Source organism: Solea solea, chromosome 15 (assembly GCF_958295425.1).
Source record: "Solea solea chromosome 15, fSolSol10.1, whole genome shotgun sequence".
NCBI classification, from domain to species: Eukaryota; Metazoa; Chordata; class Actinopteri; order Pleuronectiformes; family Soleidae; genus Solea; species Solea solea.
In genome coordinates, this window is record NC_081148.1 from 12,399,170 (window position 1) to 12,420,995 (window position 21,826).

At 40.3% G+C, this 21,826-nt stretch overlaps 2 protein-coding genes across 4 annotated transcripts in view; one reads left to right on the plus strand and one right to left on the minus strand.

Annotated features, from left to right (window-relative positions):
• Positions 1-11,183, plus strand: part of LOC131473688 (regulator of microtubule dynamics protein 2) — a 33,120-nt gene extending 21,937 nt beyond the window's left edge. For both annotated transcript variants that reach the window (XM_058651131.1, XM_058651132.1), the window contains 6 exons: positions 4,431-4,506; positions 5,530-5,607; positions 6,908-7,006; positions 7,836-7,889; positions 7,984-8,064; positions 9,136-11,183. In XM_058651131.1, coding sequence (XP_058507114.1) covers positions 4,431-4,506; positions 5,530-5,607; positions 6,908-7,006; positions 7,836-7,889; positions 7,984-8,064; positions 9,136-9,189 — 442 coding nt within the window. In that variant the 3' untranslated portion in view covers positions 9,190-11,183. The remainder of the gene's footprint in view (positions 1-4,430; positions 4,507-5,529; positions 5,608-6,907; positions 7,007-7,835; positions 7,890-7,983; positions 8,065-9,135) is intronic.
• A 3,005-nt stretch (positions 11,184-14,188) lies between these two features.
• Positions 14,189-20,572, minus strand: LOC131473687 (cytochrome P450 1B1). 2 transcript variants are annotated; one of them, XM_058651130.1, is made up of 3 exons: positions 20,511-20,572; positions 17,175-18,183; positions 14,189-16,330 (listed from the first exon to the last, which is right to left on the minus strand). In XM_058651130.1, exons 2-3 carry the CDS (start codon positions 18,170-18,172, stop codon positions 15,742-15,744), a joined length of 1,587 nt encoding a protein of 528 aa, XP_058507113.1. In that variant the 5' UTR covers positions 18,173-18,183; positions 20,511-20,572; the 3' UTR covers positions 14,189-15,741. The 2 variants fall into 2 exon arrangements, with proteins under 2 accessions (XP_058507113.1, XP_058507112.1); XM_058651129.1 differs by lacking the exon at positions 20,511-20,572 and adding an exon at positions 18,317-18,688.
• Positions 20,573-21,826: the final 1,254 nt, after the last annotated feature.

The window sequence follows — 21,826 nt, forward strand, 5'->3', positions numbered from 1 at the left end:
TGTCGTAGCCCCACCTCTCTAACACTTTTCCCTGCGAGAAGTCACGATATTGAGCTTTATGGGCATGCGTTTCTGTTGCAGCATTACAGCGCCACATACAGGCCGGTCATTTATACTATAGCATTTAGAGTGGTTTTGGAGGGTTTCGTGGCTTTGAAGACATTTTGTGAAACAATGCTGTGGTTTCGAAACATGTTTTAAGAATGGTAAAAGAAAACAATTGTATAGTAGAGGTTCTGTTCTGGTTTGGCATCAGTCATACTTAAATTTAAACACTGAGAGTTAAAAAAACAAAAAAACAAAGCAAAACTGTAATGCACAATCTGGAAAGTTTTATTTATTTATTAATTTGCTCATACTTAGTTAGATCCAGGGATTATAAGAAATTGAGGTAAATAGCAGTGCAGAGGGCAGATTCTGAATATGAAAATCCCGCACCGCCAATGAGGTGCTCAGTTAGTTGAGCCTCTCTGTTGAGAGAGAAGGGCGATGTAGCAACAGCTCCAGCATTTATAGATATGAGGAGGAGTCTGAGACAATGAGCTTCATGGTGATTAGACAAGCATGTGACTAAAGAGCCAATGGGAAAATGTGACTTCAGTACCTGTTGTTTGACAAGAGAGGCAGTAGATGTATCAACAAACAACATTACTAAACTATACATTGCTTTTTACCTGAAATACTTTCTAGTAAACCACTTTGGAGGGAAAAAAGAGCTGATGTGTGTGGGGGTCACACGTATGTGAGAGTGGAAGACGTATACTTGGACTACTTCAGGTGTTTTTATGACAATATGAGTGTGAGCCCTGTTTGTATAAATTCAGTGGGATGGCATCTGGGAGATCTGATTGGCTCCTGTATCACTGGCTTTGTTTATAGGTGCATGTTCAATTATCCCACTATGTGAACTCAGTTCATGTAAATCCCTGACTGCAGGGCCTCTCTGGTGGTACAAAGGCCCATGGATTAAACAGGCAGCCTAAAGCAGAGCCAGTCAGAGGAGGTAGAATGGTGTCACCGTGGCAGCATTGTGCTGTGTTCCCTGTAGCTGTGGAAACCCTGTGCATGTGCATGAACTTTAGCCCACGCTATTCTTTGGTCTCATCATTGAGGGAACAGTTGACAAATGGCAACAAGTCCAACCTCACATGCAAAGAAAACACTATCTGCTAATTAGGGATGAGGCAATGTGAAACTAATTACAGTAGTTTTTAATTATATGCAATAATTGTAAAAATCTGCTCTCTCTGACCTTACACTTAGTTTTTTTGTCAGACTGTAGGGACACAGGCTCTGGCTTATGCTGCTTCCAAATAAATCAGTGTGATTATATGTTGATGATTAGACAGCCATTTAAAGTCGCTCACATGAAATAATCTATTTCACTGCTGCTAATTCTGCCATTCACTGCATATCAGTATATCAGCGCACTTCTTGCACATTGTCCTTGAATTCCTCAAGTTCCTCTTACTGTTTCTGTACATGTTTTGACTTGGAGTCTTGCCTGGCCTTATCTGTCTTTGAATGTGCTGTCTATGTTTGAATTTGAAGGCTGAAATCAATCTGCTGTTTCCGCCACCACCTGACACTTTGCCCTTTTGTTTTTACACAGTAGAGTGGGGGATTTCACTGAGCCGCAGTGAAACGTGGACTAAGCTTGCACAATTAAGTGTTCTGTCCCTCTCGCGTTTTGCCCCATGTCTTGATTAGCTGCTGCCTTTCATCCTCTTCTTGATATTTCTATGTACACCTAGAATACAGAAGAATAGGAGGAGGGTGTACTCACAACTGCCAACTCCACCCAATATAACTCGTCAGGGGAAAGTCCAGATGCCAAAATGAACCAGTACTATTACATGCTGCTCCACTCACAAGTGCCTCTGTCTTTGGCACTCTTGGATTTACATACCTCACAGTAAACAGTGCCAGAATTGCCACATGCTGAATAATGTTAAAGCTAGCCAATCAGAGGGAAGCAAAAATATGTCTTGGTAACTTGGTAGTTGAGCAATCTCTCCCACAGCCCTCACCCCGGAAATGTTCATTAGGGACCAGCATCGACTGGTGCAAATCATCATCATGTTTTACTTTTCCTTCTGCCCCATCTCTAGTCTTTTTTTTGTCTTTTTTTTAAGGCCACTTACTTCACGATGATAACCTGTAAAGCTAGTCATTGTCAGAACAAATTATTGTTGATCTCTCTCTGGGGCCACAAATTGGCCATTGCGGTCACTCCACACCCTGACATGCATGGGTGTGCCAGGGCCCCTTCAGCGCTGCTAGTAGCTCTAGTTATCAATTGTAATTACTATTCAGCTGTGGAACTGGTTTCATTCTGTTTTTATCTATTTTATCATAGGGAAGGTAGCCCGGCCCCTTCCAGCAACTCTGTTGCTGCTGCAAAATGTTAATATCAGCTTGCTATCATGCGTTCAATTATAATGTGAACATACTGATGATACTTGAGGACTTGCTTGATTAAGCATGTTAGCATGCTGACCTTTGCTAATTATCCCAAGTCGGTATTATGAGTGTTAGGAGGAAACTTTTTATTGGTGCTTCTTGTCGTTTTCAGCCAAGGACGTGCATAGTAACATCAGACTGTCCCCACTTCTCAGGTCAGCCTTCAGAGCTGAAAGGATGACTCTAGGCCCATATTTCAACTGTTGATTGCCGTCTTATCATCTGGCTTTACTTGTGTAGCTGTTATACTTTCTGCCTTCCCTTCATCAGTCATGACATAAAACGCATCACTCTGTGTGCAGTGTGGGAATGTCACCACAGACACAGACACAAAACCCAGCTCTAGTGAGAAACACAGAAAGAGCCGTATGGAGCTGATAGGCGTAGTCAGCATTGTGTAAACTCATCTGACAATGGTTTGAATGTAATGGACATTCACTTGTATTCAAAAATTGCGCACCACAGCTTTAAGTAAAATGTCTGAACACAAGTCGGATGTTGACCCCATCTGTTACTTCCCATTACATTTTTGAAATTAAATTTCTAATTATTTGCAGCTTCTGATCTGATGATCTGTTGCTTTAATTAAACCATATCTTGCAGTCATATTGTGGAACAGCTGGATATTATGAGCAGCTTACACTATTTGTACAAGAGCTCAAATTGGGATTAAATTGTCGATGCCCACTATAGAACTAAACTTTCTTCTGAGCAGATATTTAGTCACTAGTGATATATTTGCTCAAAGCCTTGCCATCCAACAACTGTCTGTTTTGATTGGAAACCACACAGCATAACTGCAGGCAGATAGCATCTCTCCTCCTGTTATGTTGTAGAGCTCTCCACTCATCGAGCAAGTGGCTGCACCCTGCACCATCTTAAGAAAATAAACACAGCTCTTTTCTTGATACTTTTACTGGCAATTCATTGGCCATTGTCTGCTTTGCAGAGAATATTTATTGCATTTAGAAATGATGCATGCGGTACTTGTCTTATCACTGTTAATTTTCCACACCACCCACGTGAACAGTTATAATGCCAAACATACTCACATGACATTTCAGCTAATTTCACCTCCCTAAATCATATTCATGTGTATTTTTCTTTTTTCCTTGCATGTTTTGTTCACTTACTAGATTGAGCAATATTGACTATAGTTCAATCATTTCTCACTTGTCAGAATGAAATAGAAACCTTTAAATCCAACTTTATCTTAATTAACTGTGTAGTTATCTGGTAGTCATGTAATATAATGTGATTTTTTTTTTTTGGTGTTGTCATTTGTATCAACATGTTGTACCCGATCACTGTCCAGAGTCAGATTGACTCCGGAGAATAGTAACCCAACTCAAAATCAGGCCCTGTTGAAAAATCCATTCACACATACAGTATCACACGCACAGTTTTGAGTCCATCTACCATTAGCACCACCATGTCAGACTTCACTGTCAGGCGACCTTTGTGCGCGCTGATCCTTCAAATAAAAGGTGTTTATGTCACTCGGTGGTGTTTGACAGAGTACCAGCAGGAGTGAAGCAGCCTTGCAGTGAAATGTCTTTGATCAGCACTCTCCTCTACAAACACTCAGCGTCATGGTGGCTTACAGACCCCAAAACTAAAATTGTGCCTTGTTTCCCCCCTCCCAATGGTCCAAGTTGGTACATATATTAATTGGAGTGGCTGAACCATTTCCAGTGTTGGGAAAGTTTGGGCAGAGGAGGAATAAGACTTTCAATCAAATAAAAGTAACCACCAAGTGTGTTTATTTTAGATATAAAATAATACATAAATGTATTATGATTTTAGCAAATTGCTTAACCAGTCTCTCTTTACAATCATATATGTGGTTTGGTGTCGCGTTCCATTAGGAACCACAAATGACAAGACTTGTATGTAAAAGTGACAGATGATGAGCCAAACACGATACTTGCAGACAGCTGGTCATCAACACTCTTCTCTCTCCACAGGTATGCCATTGCATGTGGACTGATGGCAGAATATGACACGATCCAGAACAAGATAAAGAATGGGTACCTTTTTAAGGTAAGTTGTTGTCTGGGATGCACTTTTCGAAAATGTCATTACTACATACTCACACTGTTATGTGTGCACAATTTCACACTGTTTTATTCAACAAAATGTCTACAAGATATCTTTTGTGCCAAGTGAATTAAATTGATAAATTAACAACCTGCTAAACTGAATGTATTTACTTGTAATTGTACAACTACTGTCTTTTAAGTATTGCCTTTGTAATGTATGTTTTTGTTGTCCACAATTTTCCACTCTGTGGACAAAAAAAGTTTAACCTAACCATATTGGACATTGCATATCACATGTGTTTAGGGTAGGGGTCATGGCTACGCCAATCATTTCAGCTCCTCTTACAGCCATTCAATTAAAAGACATGTATGGAACGGCATGTTGCGTTTTATCTTCTGTCAGCAGCTTCCTACAAACACTGAGTACCAGCAAACATTTGACAGGTGAAAGAAAGAGAGCTGCAGTTGGACGATATACACTCAGCACTCTCATTATTATGGCCCACACGATATCTATTAAAGTGAAAGGAGGGACACCTGGTGTGGTCCTCAGCGGCTGTAGCCCATGACGTTCCTCTGAAATACTCAGACCAACAACCATGCCATGGTCAAAGTCACCTTTCTCCTCCATTCGTATGCTTTTTTTGAACTTCAGCTATGTCTAAATACACTGAGTTGTCACCATGTGATTGGCTGATCAGATATTTGTGTTAACAAGCGGTTGAAACAGATGTTCCTAATAAAATGGACGGTGAGTGTGTCTATATATAAAAACCTGAACAGAGAGAGCAAGTGGAAAAGAATGAGGGAGGGAGGGTAGAGTGTGTGATAACCAGGAGTGTGTGCTTGCTTGGCGAGATCGCGTGTGTGTGAGGTGTTTGTGAAATACTTGTGGGTTGGTGAAGCAGGACAGATCAGGTCAGAACAGAAGGCAGTGAAAATAGCAGCCGTGTCATGAATCAACAGTGAAAATCTTCTCCCTGTCTGTGTGTCTGTCTGTCTGTCTGTCTGCCTCCCCTCCCAGGATCATGTGGATAAATGCATTGAGCTGAAGCCACAAGACCCAACATCCTACTACCTGCTGGGCCGCTGGTGCTACAGCGTATGTGACCGTCGCCACGCACAACACATAAGCCACTCTCCACCCATGGTTTCCTCCGTTCTTTCCCACTGTTTAGATTTCTCTGAAGTTTATTTTTCCATTTGTGATATTTGCAATATATTATTGTTCTCTCAGAGTCGGTGTTCATTTTCGATATAGCTCAAGATTGTTTCTTTATGCATCAGTTATTTCATCTCCGCTATTTAAAAAATATTGTGTGATGATGATGATGATGATGATGATGAATTATTGCCATTTAGTTGTAAAGGTTTTCAGATGCTTTACTGTTGTTCGGTTCTCCTGTTATTTAACGAGCCATTTATCACCTAACTTTGTGCCAGTTGTCAAACTAATATCCTGAAAGAAGGAAGGAAAATATTATGAATCTCTGTTAGTACTAGAGAGGCGGTGAGTTACTGTGCAAATTGAGTTGAACATTAACACCTGATATTTTACAGGCTCTTCTGTGTTGTGTTCATGTTCAACAAAGATTTACTGTTTGCATTCAGCCAGCGGTTCCTTTTGAAACCTCCTGTTATGACGCCAGAGAAACACTACACCTGCAATTAGACATTGCTCTGATGAAAGGTGTGAAGCAGGAACATTACACGTTTGACCTGGGCTTTTTCTGGCTGTTTTCGTCTTGTGAATGTCAACAGAAAAGTATCAATAAGGAGGGAGCACGTGGTCATAGACTAACTCAAGGTGTCAAGGTGTAGAAGTGGAGTCCTTTTTTTTTTTGTCCAGAAGTACTTAAGAAATTTGACCTGTAACTGATAGGAAATGCATTGAGTTTATTTCAGTTGCTAAGAGACACTTTCTATTGACCATGTTGCTGCAATCAGGCCCACAACTGGAGATTTGTTTTATGGCTTTGAGAGACTGCAGTTTAACTTCCAGTTTTATTGAGAGAGCGTTTATTTCAGTAAGACCCAAAAGAAGTCAATGGATCTGGAAATCCTATTCGATTGAAACTTTGTAATGTTTGTAATTTCTGTTGCTTTAATTTGATAACCGTTAGTTTTCACAACTGCAGCTTGTTTTTCTGACCTCCTGTGCTTTAATGTTGTCTCCTTGCTGCACTGAAGCACAGGTGCTGTGTTGGGTGTGTGGCTGCGGCAATAACAAAGCAAATCTTGGGCCACACCCAATCTTTCACTAGTGGAAAAAGTGACATAAGTGTAACACTATTAGCATTCAAGCCTGGAAGGTTGCCTTAGCTTAATCTTAATATTATTATCACAATCAGAATATGAGATGATAATACACTCTCAAACTCATTTTCAATATTGTTTCGCAGGTCGCCCAGTTGTCGTGGATTGAGAGGAAAGTTGCGGCCACGTTATTTGGAGAACCTCCAAGCGCTACAGTTGAAGATGCACTAAGAAACTTTCTGAAGGTACATTTATTTTATTGTACCTTTTTATGTCAGTCCAGGGAAAGTTTGACCTTGTGTTTCTATGTAATATTTGTCTGAACTGAAGCCCACATAAAAACAAAAAGTGTGCCATCGCAAAGAGGGCTGAAACTACCGGAGTCATTTAAAGGTCTGGTGTGCAAGATGGCGGCTTGCATAAAGCAAGGCCTTTGCCCAAATTCCATGTTAAAAGATTATTCTTAGGCTATAAAAACCAACTGCTTTTATTATATAAGAAATCTCCAACACTTGTTGAGTTTATCTGTGTATCGGCCCAGTCTATAGTTAATTAAGATAACTAGACGATGTTTATGCTCAGGTCAGGACTGATGGAGAGGCTGACTTTACTTCTATGTGGTTTAAATGATTTCATTTTCTCTTCTGAGCTCTCGTGGCAGATGTAACGTATTGTATCCCGTTTGTCCAGCGTGTACCAAAATCCCCTTGTCACCTTGTTTGCAGAGGCTCAGTTGGTAATCCCACATTTTGAATGTTTATGTAGTTGAGAAATTAATTTTGCTGCTGGCCAATATTTTTTTTTCTTGCCTCCTCGTGAAATGTTTTGTATCTCACTCATCGTGTTGTGGTCCTGTTATGACATGTTGTCCGTGACACTACAGGAAGCCTCTGGAGAAACTGTGGAGCTTCGGCAAATACATGCTGCAGGGCTATAGCCAACTGCGTTTTTCCCAACTTGTGGTTTTCTTTTCTTGATTAACTGCTGTGTTGGAAAAATGGTGATGAGTAAAAGGAAAATGTCTGTCTTGTTCTCTGCCTTCATAATGACCCTTTAATCTGTGTTTATATTGAGGTTGAGGAGCTCCATCCAAGATATTCTAAAGCCAACTACACGTTTCTAGCCAAGGTTAGTACCACAAACATGTGTACTTTGGGATTCTGCCACAACTGAACAATACGTAAACCGTTTTTTTTTGTTTTTTTGTTCTAATTTTTGACAGTGCTACAAGTACCTGGGGCAGATAGAAAAGGCGAAGAAGATGTGTGAAGATGCTTGTTCAATGAATGCTGTCTCCAAGGAGGTAGACTCCATCTCAGTGATGTTGCAGTTCTGTATTTAAAGGTCCAGTGTGTAAGATGTAGTGACCTCTCATGGCGAGACTGCAGAGTGCATAAAACAAACCGAAACACAGGACTCAGCGCTACCTTATCCATGTGCACCAGGGAACTGTTGCCCTTCACATACCAGAAAATAGATTGCTCCTGTTGTTTGCGTAAAAAAGCCTTTACTTCAAAATGGGAGATTAAATCAATCTGGATGCTTTGTCTATTTGTCTGCTGTTGAAACATGGCAGCATACGACAGCAGCCTCCGCAAAGCAAGACTCTTGCTTTGAGTACATATTGTATTATTTATTTAACACAAAGTCCCTTGCTTGAGATAGAAATCACTTATTCACCAATTCCAGTTCATAAATAATGTTAATACAAATTAGGAATGCACAATTGTGGACAATTTGCCAATATGCTGATATATCTGGAGTGCTTGGGCAGATAACCCATATGATACCCATCTATATGTTTTTCCCTGCGCCCAACTGCAGAGGTCATTTAGTCTTTTCTGTAGTTAAATCAACACAATATTTTACCGACCCATGTTGCAGCAGATGAAGATGTAAATGTACTTAATTGTGCAAAATAAATGAACCTAAAAAGATAATGGTTGTAGAGGGCACCAGCATAGGAGTCAAGGAGGTAGCAGCCTGTTTAGCCGACTGTTGTAGTCATCGGTCATATCGGCAGATCTCGGCGTGTTTACCGATATCCGGTAATACATTTTAAAGGCAATCTCTGCCGATAATATCATGCATCCATAATATAAATTAAACAATACATAAACAATACAGAATATGAAACAAGAGTCAAACCAACACAGCTGCAATTTTTTTTGTCACAACACATTTTAACTTGGATTTCTTTTCATTTTAAAGTGTTCTGGAACATATTAATTCAAGTGTTATTTGAAGTGTTTTAGTTTCTGCTGATAAACCCACTCTGAAGGTTACACACTGGACCTTTAAATTCACCTTACATGGCAGCAGTTGTTTGATCGGCTGCTTGAATCTTAATTTTTAACTGGCGCTTTTCCTTCAGGACGAAGAGGCACAGAAGGAGCTGGAATATCTCTGTCCAGCACTTGGACTGTGACGACACAAGCCCGCTATAGCCCACACACACACAGTGCTTTTGGAAGAGAATGTTCCATGTGCGGGGGTGGGGGGGGTTGAGAAGCGGTCGTGTTTATTCACTCTGTGAGTGGAAGGTGGCTTTGATCACCGACACAGACTCCTGCAGTCACAGCTGTCCTGTGTACTTTTAAATCAGACTATTCTAATCCTTTTGTCACGTAACACTTTACATTACAGCGCTCTAACAACCTGGTAATAGTATAGTAATACATAAATACATATGTAATAGAGAGGTATCATTGTGGTAATACCATCTTATTTCTTGGTAATATCAGTGGTAAACGTGTGGTAATAAGCCGATAATATTATTGTAATACTTTGTCGTAGTAGTATCAAGGTCATAGCCTCGGTAATGAGAAATATTAAGACACGTGTGTTACTTCACATGAAAATATTTGCAAAAACAATGGCTCATTACCAAGTTGTAAGTTGACTATATATGACAGTACCATAATATTACTAATGATTGACTATTATTATTATTATACTATTACCACATTGTTACTGTACTGTAATGTAAAGTGCTTTGTCATCATGAAAACATCACATATGTAGTTGTATTATTTATTTTTCATCTCATCAGTTTTAAATGAGTTTTAGATGAGCCGTGAGAAACAGTAACATTAGAATTCAGCGTGCTAGACACTGCGTACTGTAAATCTAGTATGTAGCTGATATTGTCCTCAGGTCTGATTGTGTTGCGTTTCTTTGACAACAATGATGTCTCGTTTTTTTTTTTTTTTTGGAAAGTGACCCATTGGTTCTAGTTTTTGTCTGTGTCTGTGTGTGAGTGCGCGACTACTCATTCAAGTGACAATAACAAAAGCACATCAGACAATGGTGCACCCAAACAGAGATTATGGTCTGCCGTGACCAGTGGTTGACCTCCTGCCCTCTGGACTCTGCCGTCATTCAGACCAACGGCGTCATGTTCGGCGGCTACATTTACACGGCAGCGTTCTAAAACCCCTTGATCGTGTGTGTTGACGACTTTTGTCCTTCAGCCCGTGTGATTATGATTTCACTCCGGTTTATGAGAGTGATTCAACATGAAGGCACAGTTCTCCGTTGCCATGGCTGCAGGAGGTTTGATTACTGAATCGTTTTGAATGTGTTTTGTTTTGTTTATTTAGTATTCAAAAGATCTTTAAAAAAAAAAAAAAAAAAAACATGTAAAGAGGGTTTAGGAGCATCATACAGGTGTTTTTGCTTCTTGAATCTTTTAATTTTCCTCATTGTTCTATTTTAAGCTCTGGCTGTGGTACACTTTATTTATTTTTGCGGTGATTTTAAATGTGTTTAATTTGAAGGAAATTTTACTGAGAGCTGATCTGTTTCGTTAATGAACATCCAGTGTAGAACCGTTCATTTATAGAAGTATCCTATTCCATTGTATGTATAGTTGTCATGTAATTAGTCCAGTGTTATGTTGATTTTACGTTTAACTAAGGTTTCCATCAATATAAATTACTTCCCGGACTTTCTATTGAGCATAAACTTGAGGCTTCATAAGTACATTCACAGTCAAATATGAGATAAATTAAAGCAGAGGAGGCAGATTGTTGCTTTTGCATCATGAGATGATTTTCCAGGATATTTGATTTTGTGACATTCCTATTTGTTTTTTTAGTTTTTTGTCTTTTTAATCCTTTTACAATCCATACTATATTTTAACAATTGTGTAATGACATGTTCTAAAGCTATACCTGCATTGTAAGAAATTACAAGATGGTTTTTATTTGTCACCTTAACAGATTTTTTCTGCCGGCAACATGAATGTGTTTAATTTCTTCTTCTTCTTTTTTTCAAATGCCAAAGTGAGTAAACATTCATCAAAGCTTTTTTGAAATGTGACACACTACAGAGAGATTATACTGTTTAGTGTTATAGTCAGTATTTACTCACTGAATAATAATAATACTGGCTACTGTAATTAAATATGTGCGATCCTGATTACAATTGCCAGTTTGTCTTGTGCTTATATGACCTTGTTTGTGTTGCCGCCGTTCCTGAGGAGAACCCTCTCACAAAAACATATGAAATCTGTACCTTCTAATTAAATCAGGATTTTATTTTATTTTTTTACAAATTTTATTGATCTTTTGCCACAGTCAACAAAACTGTAGCGAGCAGGCTCCTGCATGCGTGTAAATGCTTGGGGAGTTTTAAGGTTTCCCTTCCCTTCTTTTCCCAGACAGTACATTTTGTGCCAGGCCAAGGGAATTAGTTACTGGATCAGATTCAGGCCAGTGTTTCACCAGTCTGGTCATGTTTCAATCATGCACTCTGAATAGGTGCCTCCCAAATGAGCACAGGTGTTTGTTTATACAGTCATGAAAACTCCACCTTTCTAGGATTTTATTCGACTAAAAACCTACGGTGACACAGCTGTAGAAATCACTTCCAGCGGTTTTCTCAAGTATGAACTGTTGTTTCATATTCTTTCACAGTCATCATTCAGTGCGCTCCACGTGTGATTGCATCTAATCTGGATTGTCTGTACATGCTTGTGTGCAAGACCAGACCTCATGCTGTGAAGCTGGAGCTGTCACAGTTTCTTTCTCATGAAGTCCAGTTTCTGAGCAGGAAATACTCCTGAAGTTTTCTTTGGCTTCTATTTTGAGGCTGTTTTGTCTCATGTCACTTCAAGACTAAAAAATTAAATAATGGCCACTAACTTGGCAAGAAAGTAATTTCTTAGCATGTCACAGTGCAACTGAAAGATTTGAACCCAAGGTTTCTCCACAAGGCTTCGGTAGTGCATGGATAAAAAAACAAACACCAAATGAAATGACCACTAACCTTAAGCCATATTGTAATATGGTATCTGGAGCCTTTAGACCACCTCCTGCTTTGCTTTAAATTCTTCACGTTGCTAAGACGGTAATTAATCTCACGTGTCTTGTCCTGAACTCACGCCCTTTAGTTCACAAGTCTGCAGACCTGGTGGTTTTCCATCAGAGTCGTTAAGAAAGACAGACTCACCCAAAAAGTCTGATTAAAACACGCACCTTCTCCCAAATTAAGCTTCAAGTCGTTCCACCAACGCATCTCATCTTCTTCTAATTGAGGCTGATAAAAGACAGACTTTATTTTGTGCACCTGGGATATTTAATAAATGCAAAGCCACTGAAAAGCAAACAGGGGAAATTAAAAATACTAGGGGTTTACAATATAAAAGGCAAGGCAAAGAATATTTATATATCACCATTCATACATAGGGCAATTCAAAGTGAGTTATAAGCAGAAAATACAGAGACATTTATAATTCTAACATCACATCAACAAAAAAACACTGGAATGAAAACAACATGAGCAATAAAAGTGTGGTTATGAAATTATGTAAACACGCAAGGACTTTTTTTTTTAAATTCATATCACGGAAACTGATCAAATGTATTACCTCGTTAATTAAAACAGCTCAGTGTGATGCTGACCACGATAAAGTCTTCGTTTTACCACTGACTAAGTTTTTATTTTTAAGAAAAAACATGAAAAAAAGGGGGTCTTCCTTTTGAGTGCGAAACTGCGCCCTCCTGTGGTACATTATGGAAACGATAGTAGAGTGAGGAGACATGAGCAGGTAAAGGCAGTTTTATATAAATACAGCAAACTCTGTCTCCTACATGTATCACTCTTTTCCTTACAGAGAACATTCATGCAGATAAAACTAATCATGAGTCTCCTTTTGACTCTTCCTGCATGTTTGGGTCTCACTGTGCAAGGTAAATAGCCCTGACCTTAATTAACCAACCAATCAGAGAGAGGGAGAGTAGGGTGGGTCTTTGTGAAATAAGACTATTTCTGTTTCCACTTGTTGCATTTAATGATTAACTTTTGCAGTATCGCTAGGGTTTGAAAATGAAAATGCTGAGATGTGATTTTAATTGGCCGTATTATTTCTATTACATGACGTGAGTAGCGTGAGTGCAGAATCCATCTTTTGGGAGTATGTTTCCAACTTTCGGACATTCTTTGAGGCTAAGCTATACAAAGCTCGACAGTTAGCCTGGTCTAAAGGAGACTTGTTCACCACCATATGTTACTGTGGTAACTGGGCAATGATTCATTTAAGCCACAGTGATGGAACGGAGCCAGATTTATCTAAATAAGCGAGACGGTTATCTGTGTCCACACTATTATTGGTAACCATCTTATCACTTTTTATAAAAAATGACACTCGACAAAACTAGTCATGCAGCTTTTCAACTGAATACTCAGTCGTAACCACACACCTACAGTGTGGCTCTTAAGTGATCCTGACTTGTGGTGTCAGCTTGCTAGTTTGTATCCGATCTCCTTTTTCCTCATTTAGATGAAGGATGGATTTGAAGAGAGAAGTTGTTTACATTTACTGTTACTGAGAGGACAATGGGAGCAAAGCAGAAACAGAGAGATCACGTCTTGGACAGTGAGACAGTGACTGTCGCATAAAAATACGACTTGTGTTATCACACTTTCCTAGCAACACTTTCTGTGTTTAACAATGCAGGGACCCCAGGGGCTTATAGGTCCCCAAAGTGTCTTGATATGCCCCTGCACAGGATTGAAATAACATAGTGTTGACTTCAGCCCTTCTATGAACTATTTCTACAAACTATTTTTCCATTCCCGAGCTCAGTCGCTCTCAGCAGCCAGCAACCGCCCCTCTGAATGTACTTATCTGCACAGTGTTCCTAACCTTCATGCAAATCTTCAAATGTTCTTCCATTCACAGTCTAATCTTAACGACCTCTGGTTACCTAACTTGCACTCAACAGCTGATAGAGCTGGTGTATTATGTGCTACACGACTGCTCGTTTTATCCTCGGCCAGCGCAGGAATACAGGCTTAAATAGAGAGATTCACACTAATCTTGTTAATGCCGTCCATGACAGGTCTAAGCTGTAATGACACAGGACTGCCAAACACACACAACATGCACCTGCTTTAATGTGCAACTCGTGACATTTCGCCAATTGTCTTTTTTAAAAACAGCATGTGTCTTGGATGTTTGTGGTTTTTTTTTTTGGTTTTTTTTCATTTCCATAATTTGCAGAGTGTGTGTGCAGCTTCCTGTAACAAAAAAAGCAATAAAGCCTGCAGCCTGATATTGTCTGCAATATCGTAATTTCGCTGTACTTCTGTATAGGTGACAATAAAGTAACCCTGGTCATTATCCCACTGAGACAGTCATATTATGACCGTTATGACACTGTCCGCTGTTCTTTTCTTCTTTTTTCTTTTCCTTAGTTCATTTTGTGTTGAAAACAAACTGCTTTTTTGTTTTTCTTCCATTCCCAAAACTTGATTGTTGCCACATATGACTTCACTGGCACAATTTAGTATTCAGTTTTATTTCTATAGGTTCTATAGGGTTTGTTTTGTTTTTTGTTTTTTTTTAAACTAAACAAAAAAAACAGTGAGAGAGAGAGGGTGTGGGAAGAGCCCTATCAGCAATCATCTGCTGTAGTTCTGTATTTGTCACGCACTCTGAAAGTCGTCTGGCTTGGCTGCCTCTCACTGATCAAGTACAGGATGTTCTGGCAGAGTGAGATAAAATGCTGTGTGGGGAAAGGGATCTCCCAAACACTTCCCTTTGTTCCCACCTGACGAGGCAAGGTGCCAAGTTCGTTTTTAGGAGTTCACAGCGAGACTGTTAGAAATGAAGTGGTAATCAGCGCCGACCGATCGGCCCGGCATCAGTGTCAAATGGGTTAAAAGAAGAAAAGAGGTTTTTGACTTTCTGTTGGATGTGTTTATTAAGGTTTATTGTGAGTTTAAGGCATCGGCGGCATCAATGCAAACATGATGATGAAATATCTGTGTGTGATTGTTCGAAGTCACAGCTTTTCTTATTTCACCAGTCTCACTTTAATTCCACAATAAATCTTTCGATGTAAGGATGATTTATTGTTTGCATTTGGGGTATTTCTTGGATTCTTTCTGTTACACCGTGCAGTAGTTTGATGCCTTGACTGAAGCACAGAAACCCAAAAGACAATTTCAGTAGTCGTTTCAACAGTAGAGCAGGAATTCTGACATTTCTTCTGAGGAAAAGGGAGCTTTGCTTTGCTTATGCGCTGCTTTTCAGACCTTTCAAACTGAACTCTGTGTTATTGTCTTTCTCGCTGAACATGATCTTATGTCTTATGCCTTTTCATTTGTCATTCGAGTTGTAGGTTTACTGGACTCCATCAAATCACATGGTGTGGTCTAGTCGATCAGGATAAATGTTTTGTCCCATTTTGAAGGTTTCTTCTACATATTCTTATAACTTTGATTTTGAAAGTCAGCTGGTATTTCATCTTTTATTTCAAATACACGGCCTTTAAAAAAAAACAAAAGGAAACTTTGCACATTTGCTTTGAGTGACTGGTGTGTAAGACCGTGACTGCAGCACTCGACGCAACAAGTGTTATCAGTAGTCAGTGTTCAGTATGTAAAACAAAGGAGAGAAGAATTTTAGCTTATAAATACAGTTTTCTTTTGCCCATGGCAAACATGAGCTGTAGTCCTTTTGAGTCTTTTCTTAGTTTTGTGTTTTGGAGTCTGCTGAGGACTTGGTAACTTCCTCCAGCAGTGACATTTCTCCACGCAGAGACACAGCTATAGAGAAGGCCTGAGGTTTCAGTGTCAGGCCGTAGTTATAGTCTAATTTTGGCGGCATGGCCGGGTCCGCGGTGATAGTGCACTGGTGGGTGATGAGCGCCGTGAAAAGGAACAGCTGAAGCTTGGACAAGTCCTCACCAATGCAGCGCCGCTTACCCAGTGAGAAGATGAGCACTTTGCTGGTCTTGTCTTTGTTCAGAGCACCCTGCTCGTCCACGAACCGCTCTGGGTCAAACCTCTCGGGGTTGGGCCACACTGCTGGATCGTGGTTGAGGGACCACTGGTTTATGAAGATGACTGTGTTCTTTGGTATGGTGTGGCCCATGATGGAGGTGTCTGTGGTCGTGGAGTGAGGGATCGTGAGAGGGATGAAGCTCGTGAAGCGCATCACCTCGTAGATGAAGGCCATGATGTAAGACAGCTGCGTCTGGTCATCGATGGAGGGCAGCCGGCCGCGACCCACCACCCTGTCCACTTCCTGCTGGAGACGTAGCTGCATCTCAGGATACCTGCATCGACAGGTGAGTTTTGTTTTAGGTGAATGTGGTAAAACTGGTAATGGCTAGTCTCCAGGTAAATTTGCTTCCTATAGTTCCCACAAACAGTTTCTATAGTGACATGTGCAGCTGTAAATGACCTTCTTTGCTATGCTTGTGCTCGTGGAGCTTGTGACAGCTGTGAGCAAACTTAACAGAGTTAACTAAGAGTCTAGTCTGCGCTTGGTGTTGCTTTCTCATTTGGCCTACGCTTGATAAACCTCAGTTTTGCTTTTTATGCTTTTGCTTTCATCATTTGTTGATATTAACACACTCCATTCTTCTTCTACAATCTACTTGACGATGCAGGCAAAGGCATTTAATCATCTCACACTATGATCTGTTAATAAAAAATACACGAATAGTCTTACATAGAGTCCCTTTAATGAAGGTGAACAACTAGTAAGCTAAGAATTCTTCTATCTGACATCCAGTGAGAAGAATACAAAAGGGTGCAGTTCTATTCATCCCTGCATGCCCAAGCAGTTTTCACAATTACTGAAAATTTCTGCATGAGGGGAATTTCTTCATCTGCATTTAAAGTCACTCAGGTGCTGCATGGATCATCCCAGGCACTGATGGGATTAAACAATCAGGGCAGATAAGAAAACAAACTCTGCTTTGGTGAAAATCTGCTCTTGACATTTTCAATACGCAGCCAGCACACACACACACACACACAACACACACACACACACAGGGCTGTTACATAACACAAATGCTACTAAACTTCCTCAAGTGTAGACAGCCAGAGCCGCCTTATTCATTGAGTCTTTATGTTTAATAGACCAGGTGAATAATAGGAAAACGTACTTACTTGATAAGTACAAGGATGATCCACTGCAGAGCAGTCGACAGTGTGTCCTGACTTGCTCCAAATACATCCCCAACAGTGGGAGTAACAAAGTCCTTCTCTGCGAAAATTCCTGTTTTGTCTCTCACTTGCTCCATGGCCACAATGAAAGCATCTGTCATGTCCCTGATGGTGCTCGACTGGATTGTCTTCCTGTGTTCGATGACTTTATCTTGGATGAACATGGCGAACTCCACGTTGAGGCTTTTGAAGTTGTCAAACATTGTTTTTATGGGGTTGGGGAAGTATTGGAGCCAGGGCATCACGTCCACGAGGCTGCCTGACCCCACTGTCTGCGTGAACTGGTCATTCCTGCCCACCACCTGCTGAAACTCCTTGTCGTCATAGGCGTACCTCTTCCCAAAGCACACCGCGCTCATTATATTCGCCGTGGAAACCACCAGATAAGTCATGGGCTGGAAATATCGCTGCTCCTGCGTTTTCACCACAAACAGCTGCAGCAGCTCTTTGACCTCGCACAGGATGTGATGCTCAAATGTCCTCTTGGTGTGCGGGTTCCCCGTGGAAAACATCCGCACGGTGGACTGCGCCACTTTGCGGTGCACCTTCCACCTGTCCGTGATTGTGGTGAACGAGACGCCGTTCCCGTTGGAGATGTACTGGAACGAGGTGAAGTCCGGTCTGCCGGCAAAGTCGGGTCCCTGCCTGACGAGCGCCTGTTTGATGGCGTCGCCGTTCAGCACCACCACGACCCGACAGCCCAGTTTGATCTGGAACACGTTGCCGTATTTCTTCGCCATGCGCGTAAAGTACAAGTGCGGTGCGCTGCCAAGTTGCGCAGCGTTTCCGATGAGCGGCCAGGCAGGAGGACCGGGCAGACCGGGCAACGAGCGCTCCCGCAGCCACCGCCACAGGTGGAACGACAACAACAGAGTAACGCATGCCACCAGGACAGCGCGTAGAGCCGCCGGTTTATTCTCAGGATCCAGAGTCACGTCCATAGTCAGGGATCCTGCAGGGGAAATGTGCCCATATATATATATTAATGTGTTCAACACACACACATGTTCTATACATACAGAGTGAGGTGTGCAGTTCTGCTCAAAATTAACCAAATTTGAATCAAAAGATAAGTGATTAAATACCTATTTATGTCCTCGATTCATCGGCCTTAGAGGTTTTCTCAAAATAGTTTCCCCCAAAAAAGAAAAGAATAAAATTAAAAAGACACTCCATTTATCCTTAAAATGTTACGATATTTGTCTAAAAAATATATATATTCCTTAATCAGATCATGTAAAACCACAGTTATTCACGGAGTGCGCTGCATCCACAGCAGCGTGTGTGTGTGTGTGTGTGTGTGTGCGCGCGTGTGTGTGTTTGCGCTCTGTCCGCAGCCTGCCCACGCTGTGAAGCGCCACAGCGCCGAGTCAAGTCATTTTATCCCCACACAGAAGCAGCATCACCACCCATCAGCGCCGTGTGCTTGTGCCGGAGCCTTGTTATTACAGTGGGCAGGTTTGCTGCAGAGGGTGTCACCGCGCGCTCCCACCATCACCTCCTCCTCTCCTCCTCCTCCTCCTCCTCCATCCACTTCTACCTCCCTCCCTCCCTCACGAGCTGACACACACAGCAGGCGTTTACTGAAGACGAGAGTGTTCAAGTTTCACTTGTGCAAATCTAAGACAAGTAAACTCACGTGGAGTTTCTTATAATAAAGGACTTTTTATCAGCACCGTTACGCAAACTTTATGTGTTTGTCTAGAGGATTTTGAGCAGTCAGACCGCAGGTGGTGCTCAAACACCTGCTATTTTCTTTGCGCAGACAGAACATTAATAAGTTAATATGTTTTGACAGATGTTTTTAGTGATAATGACTTTGTTACCATGCACTTCTTTACATATGTATATTCTCTTCAATTATATTTATTTTCTCTCTAACCAGGGTCCCCTTTAAATTATTATTATTTTTTTAATTGATCCTTTTTTATGAGGCCAATTCCATTAATTCTCAATTAAAATGTGTAATAATTGAAAAAAAAGCATTTAACTTATAATTTCAGTGAGAAAGAAATTTTTTTTATACAGTAATTTTGAAGTTGACATATCAAGTTTTTGATTATTAAAATAAATACGTAAATACAAGATTTACCCCTACTTTCTACTCTGTTTTATAATGTATTATTATCATTATCATCATTATTATTATACTGCAGTGTTTATTGTTATTATTGTAGTTGCTGTTTATGTTGTAACATATATTTATCCCACGTGTGCATGCACTTAAAATATCAGATACTAGTAGTGATGATAATAATAATAATAATAATAATAATAATAATAATAATGGTAACAACAACAATAATAATAATAATAACAATAATAACTCAGTACCGGCTTTGGATGTTTTTGTGATTATTGCTTCCTCAGCAATTATGGCTCGCAGTTAAAGTGCTTGTAAGAACGTGTGTTTCCGCCCGCGGGGAGGAGGTTTCACCGTCACCAGAGTTCAAACTGTATGACATAAATAATAGGATGCGGCTCAGATTTCAGCTGTTGTCCTGCGGGACAGAGACAGACTCTGCAAACACGTTTAACATTCATGTGATGATATTCACTTCTCGCGGGAACAGAGAGACTGAATCATCAAGTGGAGAAGCATCTGTTTAAAATGTTGTTGTTTTTTCATGTTGCGTTGTCTCTGTCAGAATCGGGGATTCGGTCTTCTGCTCGGATCTGCTCGGGTCTGCTCGGGTCGGGGATTCTGCAGCTTCAGCACCGCGGACAGCGGCTCAGATCGATGATGATGACGGTGAGGTGATAACCTCACATCCGGACAGACACTTCATCGCCACACACTTGATTTTAGTATATACTGATGATTAGTTTATTATCAACTAATATATATATATAAAAAAATAATAATAATAACGTCGTGTTTAGAGATTTTGTGATAATAATATGACTTGTGTATCTTCAGAGTCATGCACAAATATCGAAGCACTCCAACACCCATATTATATTTATTATAAAATATTACTATATATGTATATATATATGTATATAATTTATAACGCATTTATATTTATATAAATAAAATCCCCTGCATCCCATTAAAACGCCATTATTTCCATTTCTGCAATACAACATTTGTGCGCTTTAAATTTAGCTTTAGGCTTTAAACCACGTTGTGTTTATCATAGTGAAAAAATTGCATTAACATTTAAATTTAATCAGGGCCACATAATTTAAAATTTAATTCTGAGTAAAACAAACAAAAATTCTTCATTGTTTGAATTTATAACGATATTAAATAAAGTACACATGAATTCTACTTACTGAATGAGGGCCCTCCACTCAACCTCCTCCTCCTGATGAAGCCTTGGAAACAAGGTGACAGAGTGAGATCCTGCTTCACTGTGGATGTAAGTGGATCGGTGAGGGTGGAGACAAGTTAGTGAATGAACAACTGCTCCCAGGCTCCTCTGCACGACCCAGTTATTAGACCTGACCCCACGCACGACTGATCCTGAACATATACCGTGGTCATAAGACTGACTTTTGTTACACAAGAAGAAATTTTGTTTAACTCTTTTGTTTGGTGACCTTACTGTGAGCGAGACTGGCAAGGGAAAAAAGAGTCTGTCTTCTATTTTTCTGTTCATTTAAGCTGCAACTTAATCACTATCACAAGACCCTGTAATTCTACAGTTTTTACCAAAATGGGAAAGCATAGAAAAGAATAAAAAAAAAAAAAAACTTTAATTTAAAAATGAATAGACTGGCAGCTGTTTGCTGATTGGTGCAAAATGTTCTTATAAATAATTTAAAAGAAGTTGAAGGACTAATGTGTAACATTTAAGGAGCATCATGGAGCATTTGCAGAAATGGAGCAATTATTTATTTAATTACATGCATATACATACGTGTGTGTGTGTGTCTGTGTGTGAGTGTGAGTGTGTGTTGTGTATGAAATAATAATAAAACAAGTAAAACAAAAACAATAGAGTAAAAGAAGGCATGATATTCAGAAAGATCAATGCTGACCAAAGTTGCTTTTTTCCCTCTGTCCTGTAAAATGTGAATAAAGTGCCCTAAAGTGATGAACTGTGAGAGTTTAAGCATGAACATGCATCTTTTAGAATGTAAACATCCACAAAAATACTGTGTATATCAGCTGTGTTCACCGAGTACAATCACCAGGAATCTTTGTAAGACAATAAAACCCACTTTTGTCAGTGGTTTAAAGCCCTTACTTTGATATAAGCTGCAGTAAAGGAGCAGTGCTGTGACTTCAGTTGCACACAAACTATATTGGGTCGGTTGGCCCCACACAGTGGCCCCAGAGCTGCCTCGGGCCCCATTAAGCTCCTCATTGTGAGCAAGTTCGGTTTCACTTGCAGTTTCCCTTCCCGCTTGACAGACAGCTCAATTGCTCATTGCGTGTGAATGAGCATGGAGGTCAGGGAGGAGCTCCGGAAGGTGTGTACAGGTGATGATTTGCTCAGATACTAAAGGTTTAGTTACCTCACAAAGTCCCAGCCTGGTAGAGCGGTGAATTCTCTCGGTGAACTGACTCCAGCAGCGTTTCTCACATTCAGAGCAGAGCAGAACAGAAAGGGGCAAATCCGAATAAGATGTGTGTGGATGTGATG

What these genes read in the sequence shown, in the direction of transcription:
- LOC131473687 (XM_058651130.1), bottom strand. Translation starts at nt 18,172, where the DNA reads ATGGACGTGACTCTGGATCCTGAGAATAAACCGGCGGCTCTACGCGCT. An exon ending in ATCATCCTTGTACTTATCAA is followed by an intron (nt 16,331 to 17,174) that starts GTAAGTACGTTT and finishes CTGTCGATGCAG; the next exon opens with GTATCCTGAGATGCAGCTAC.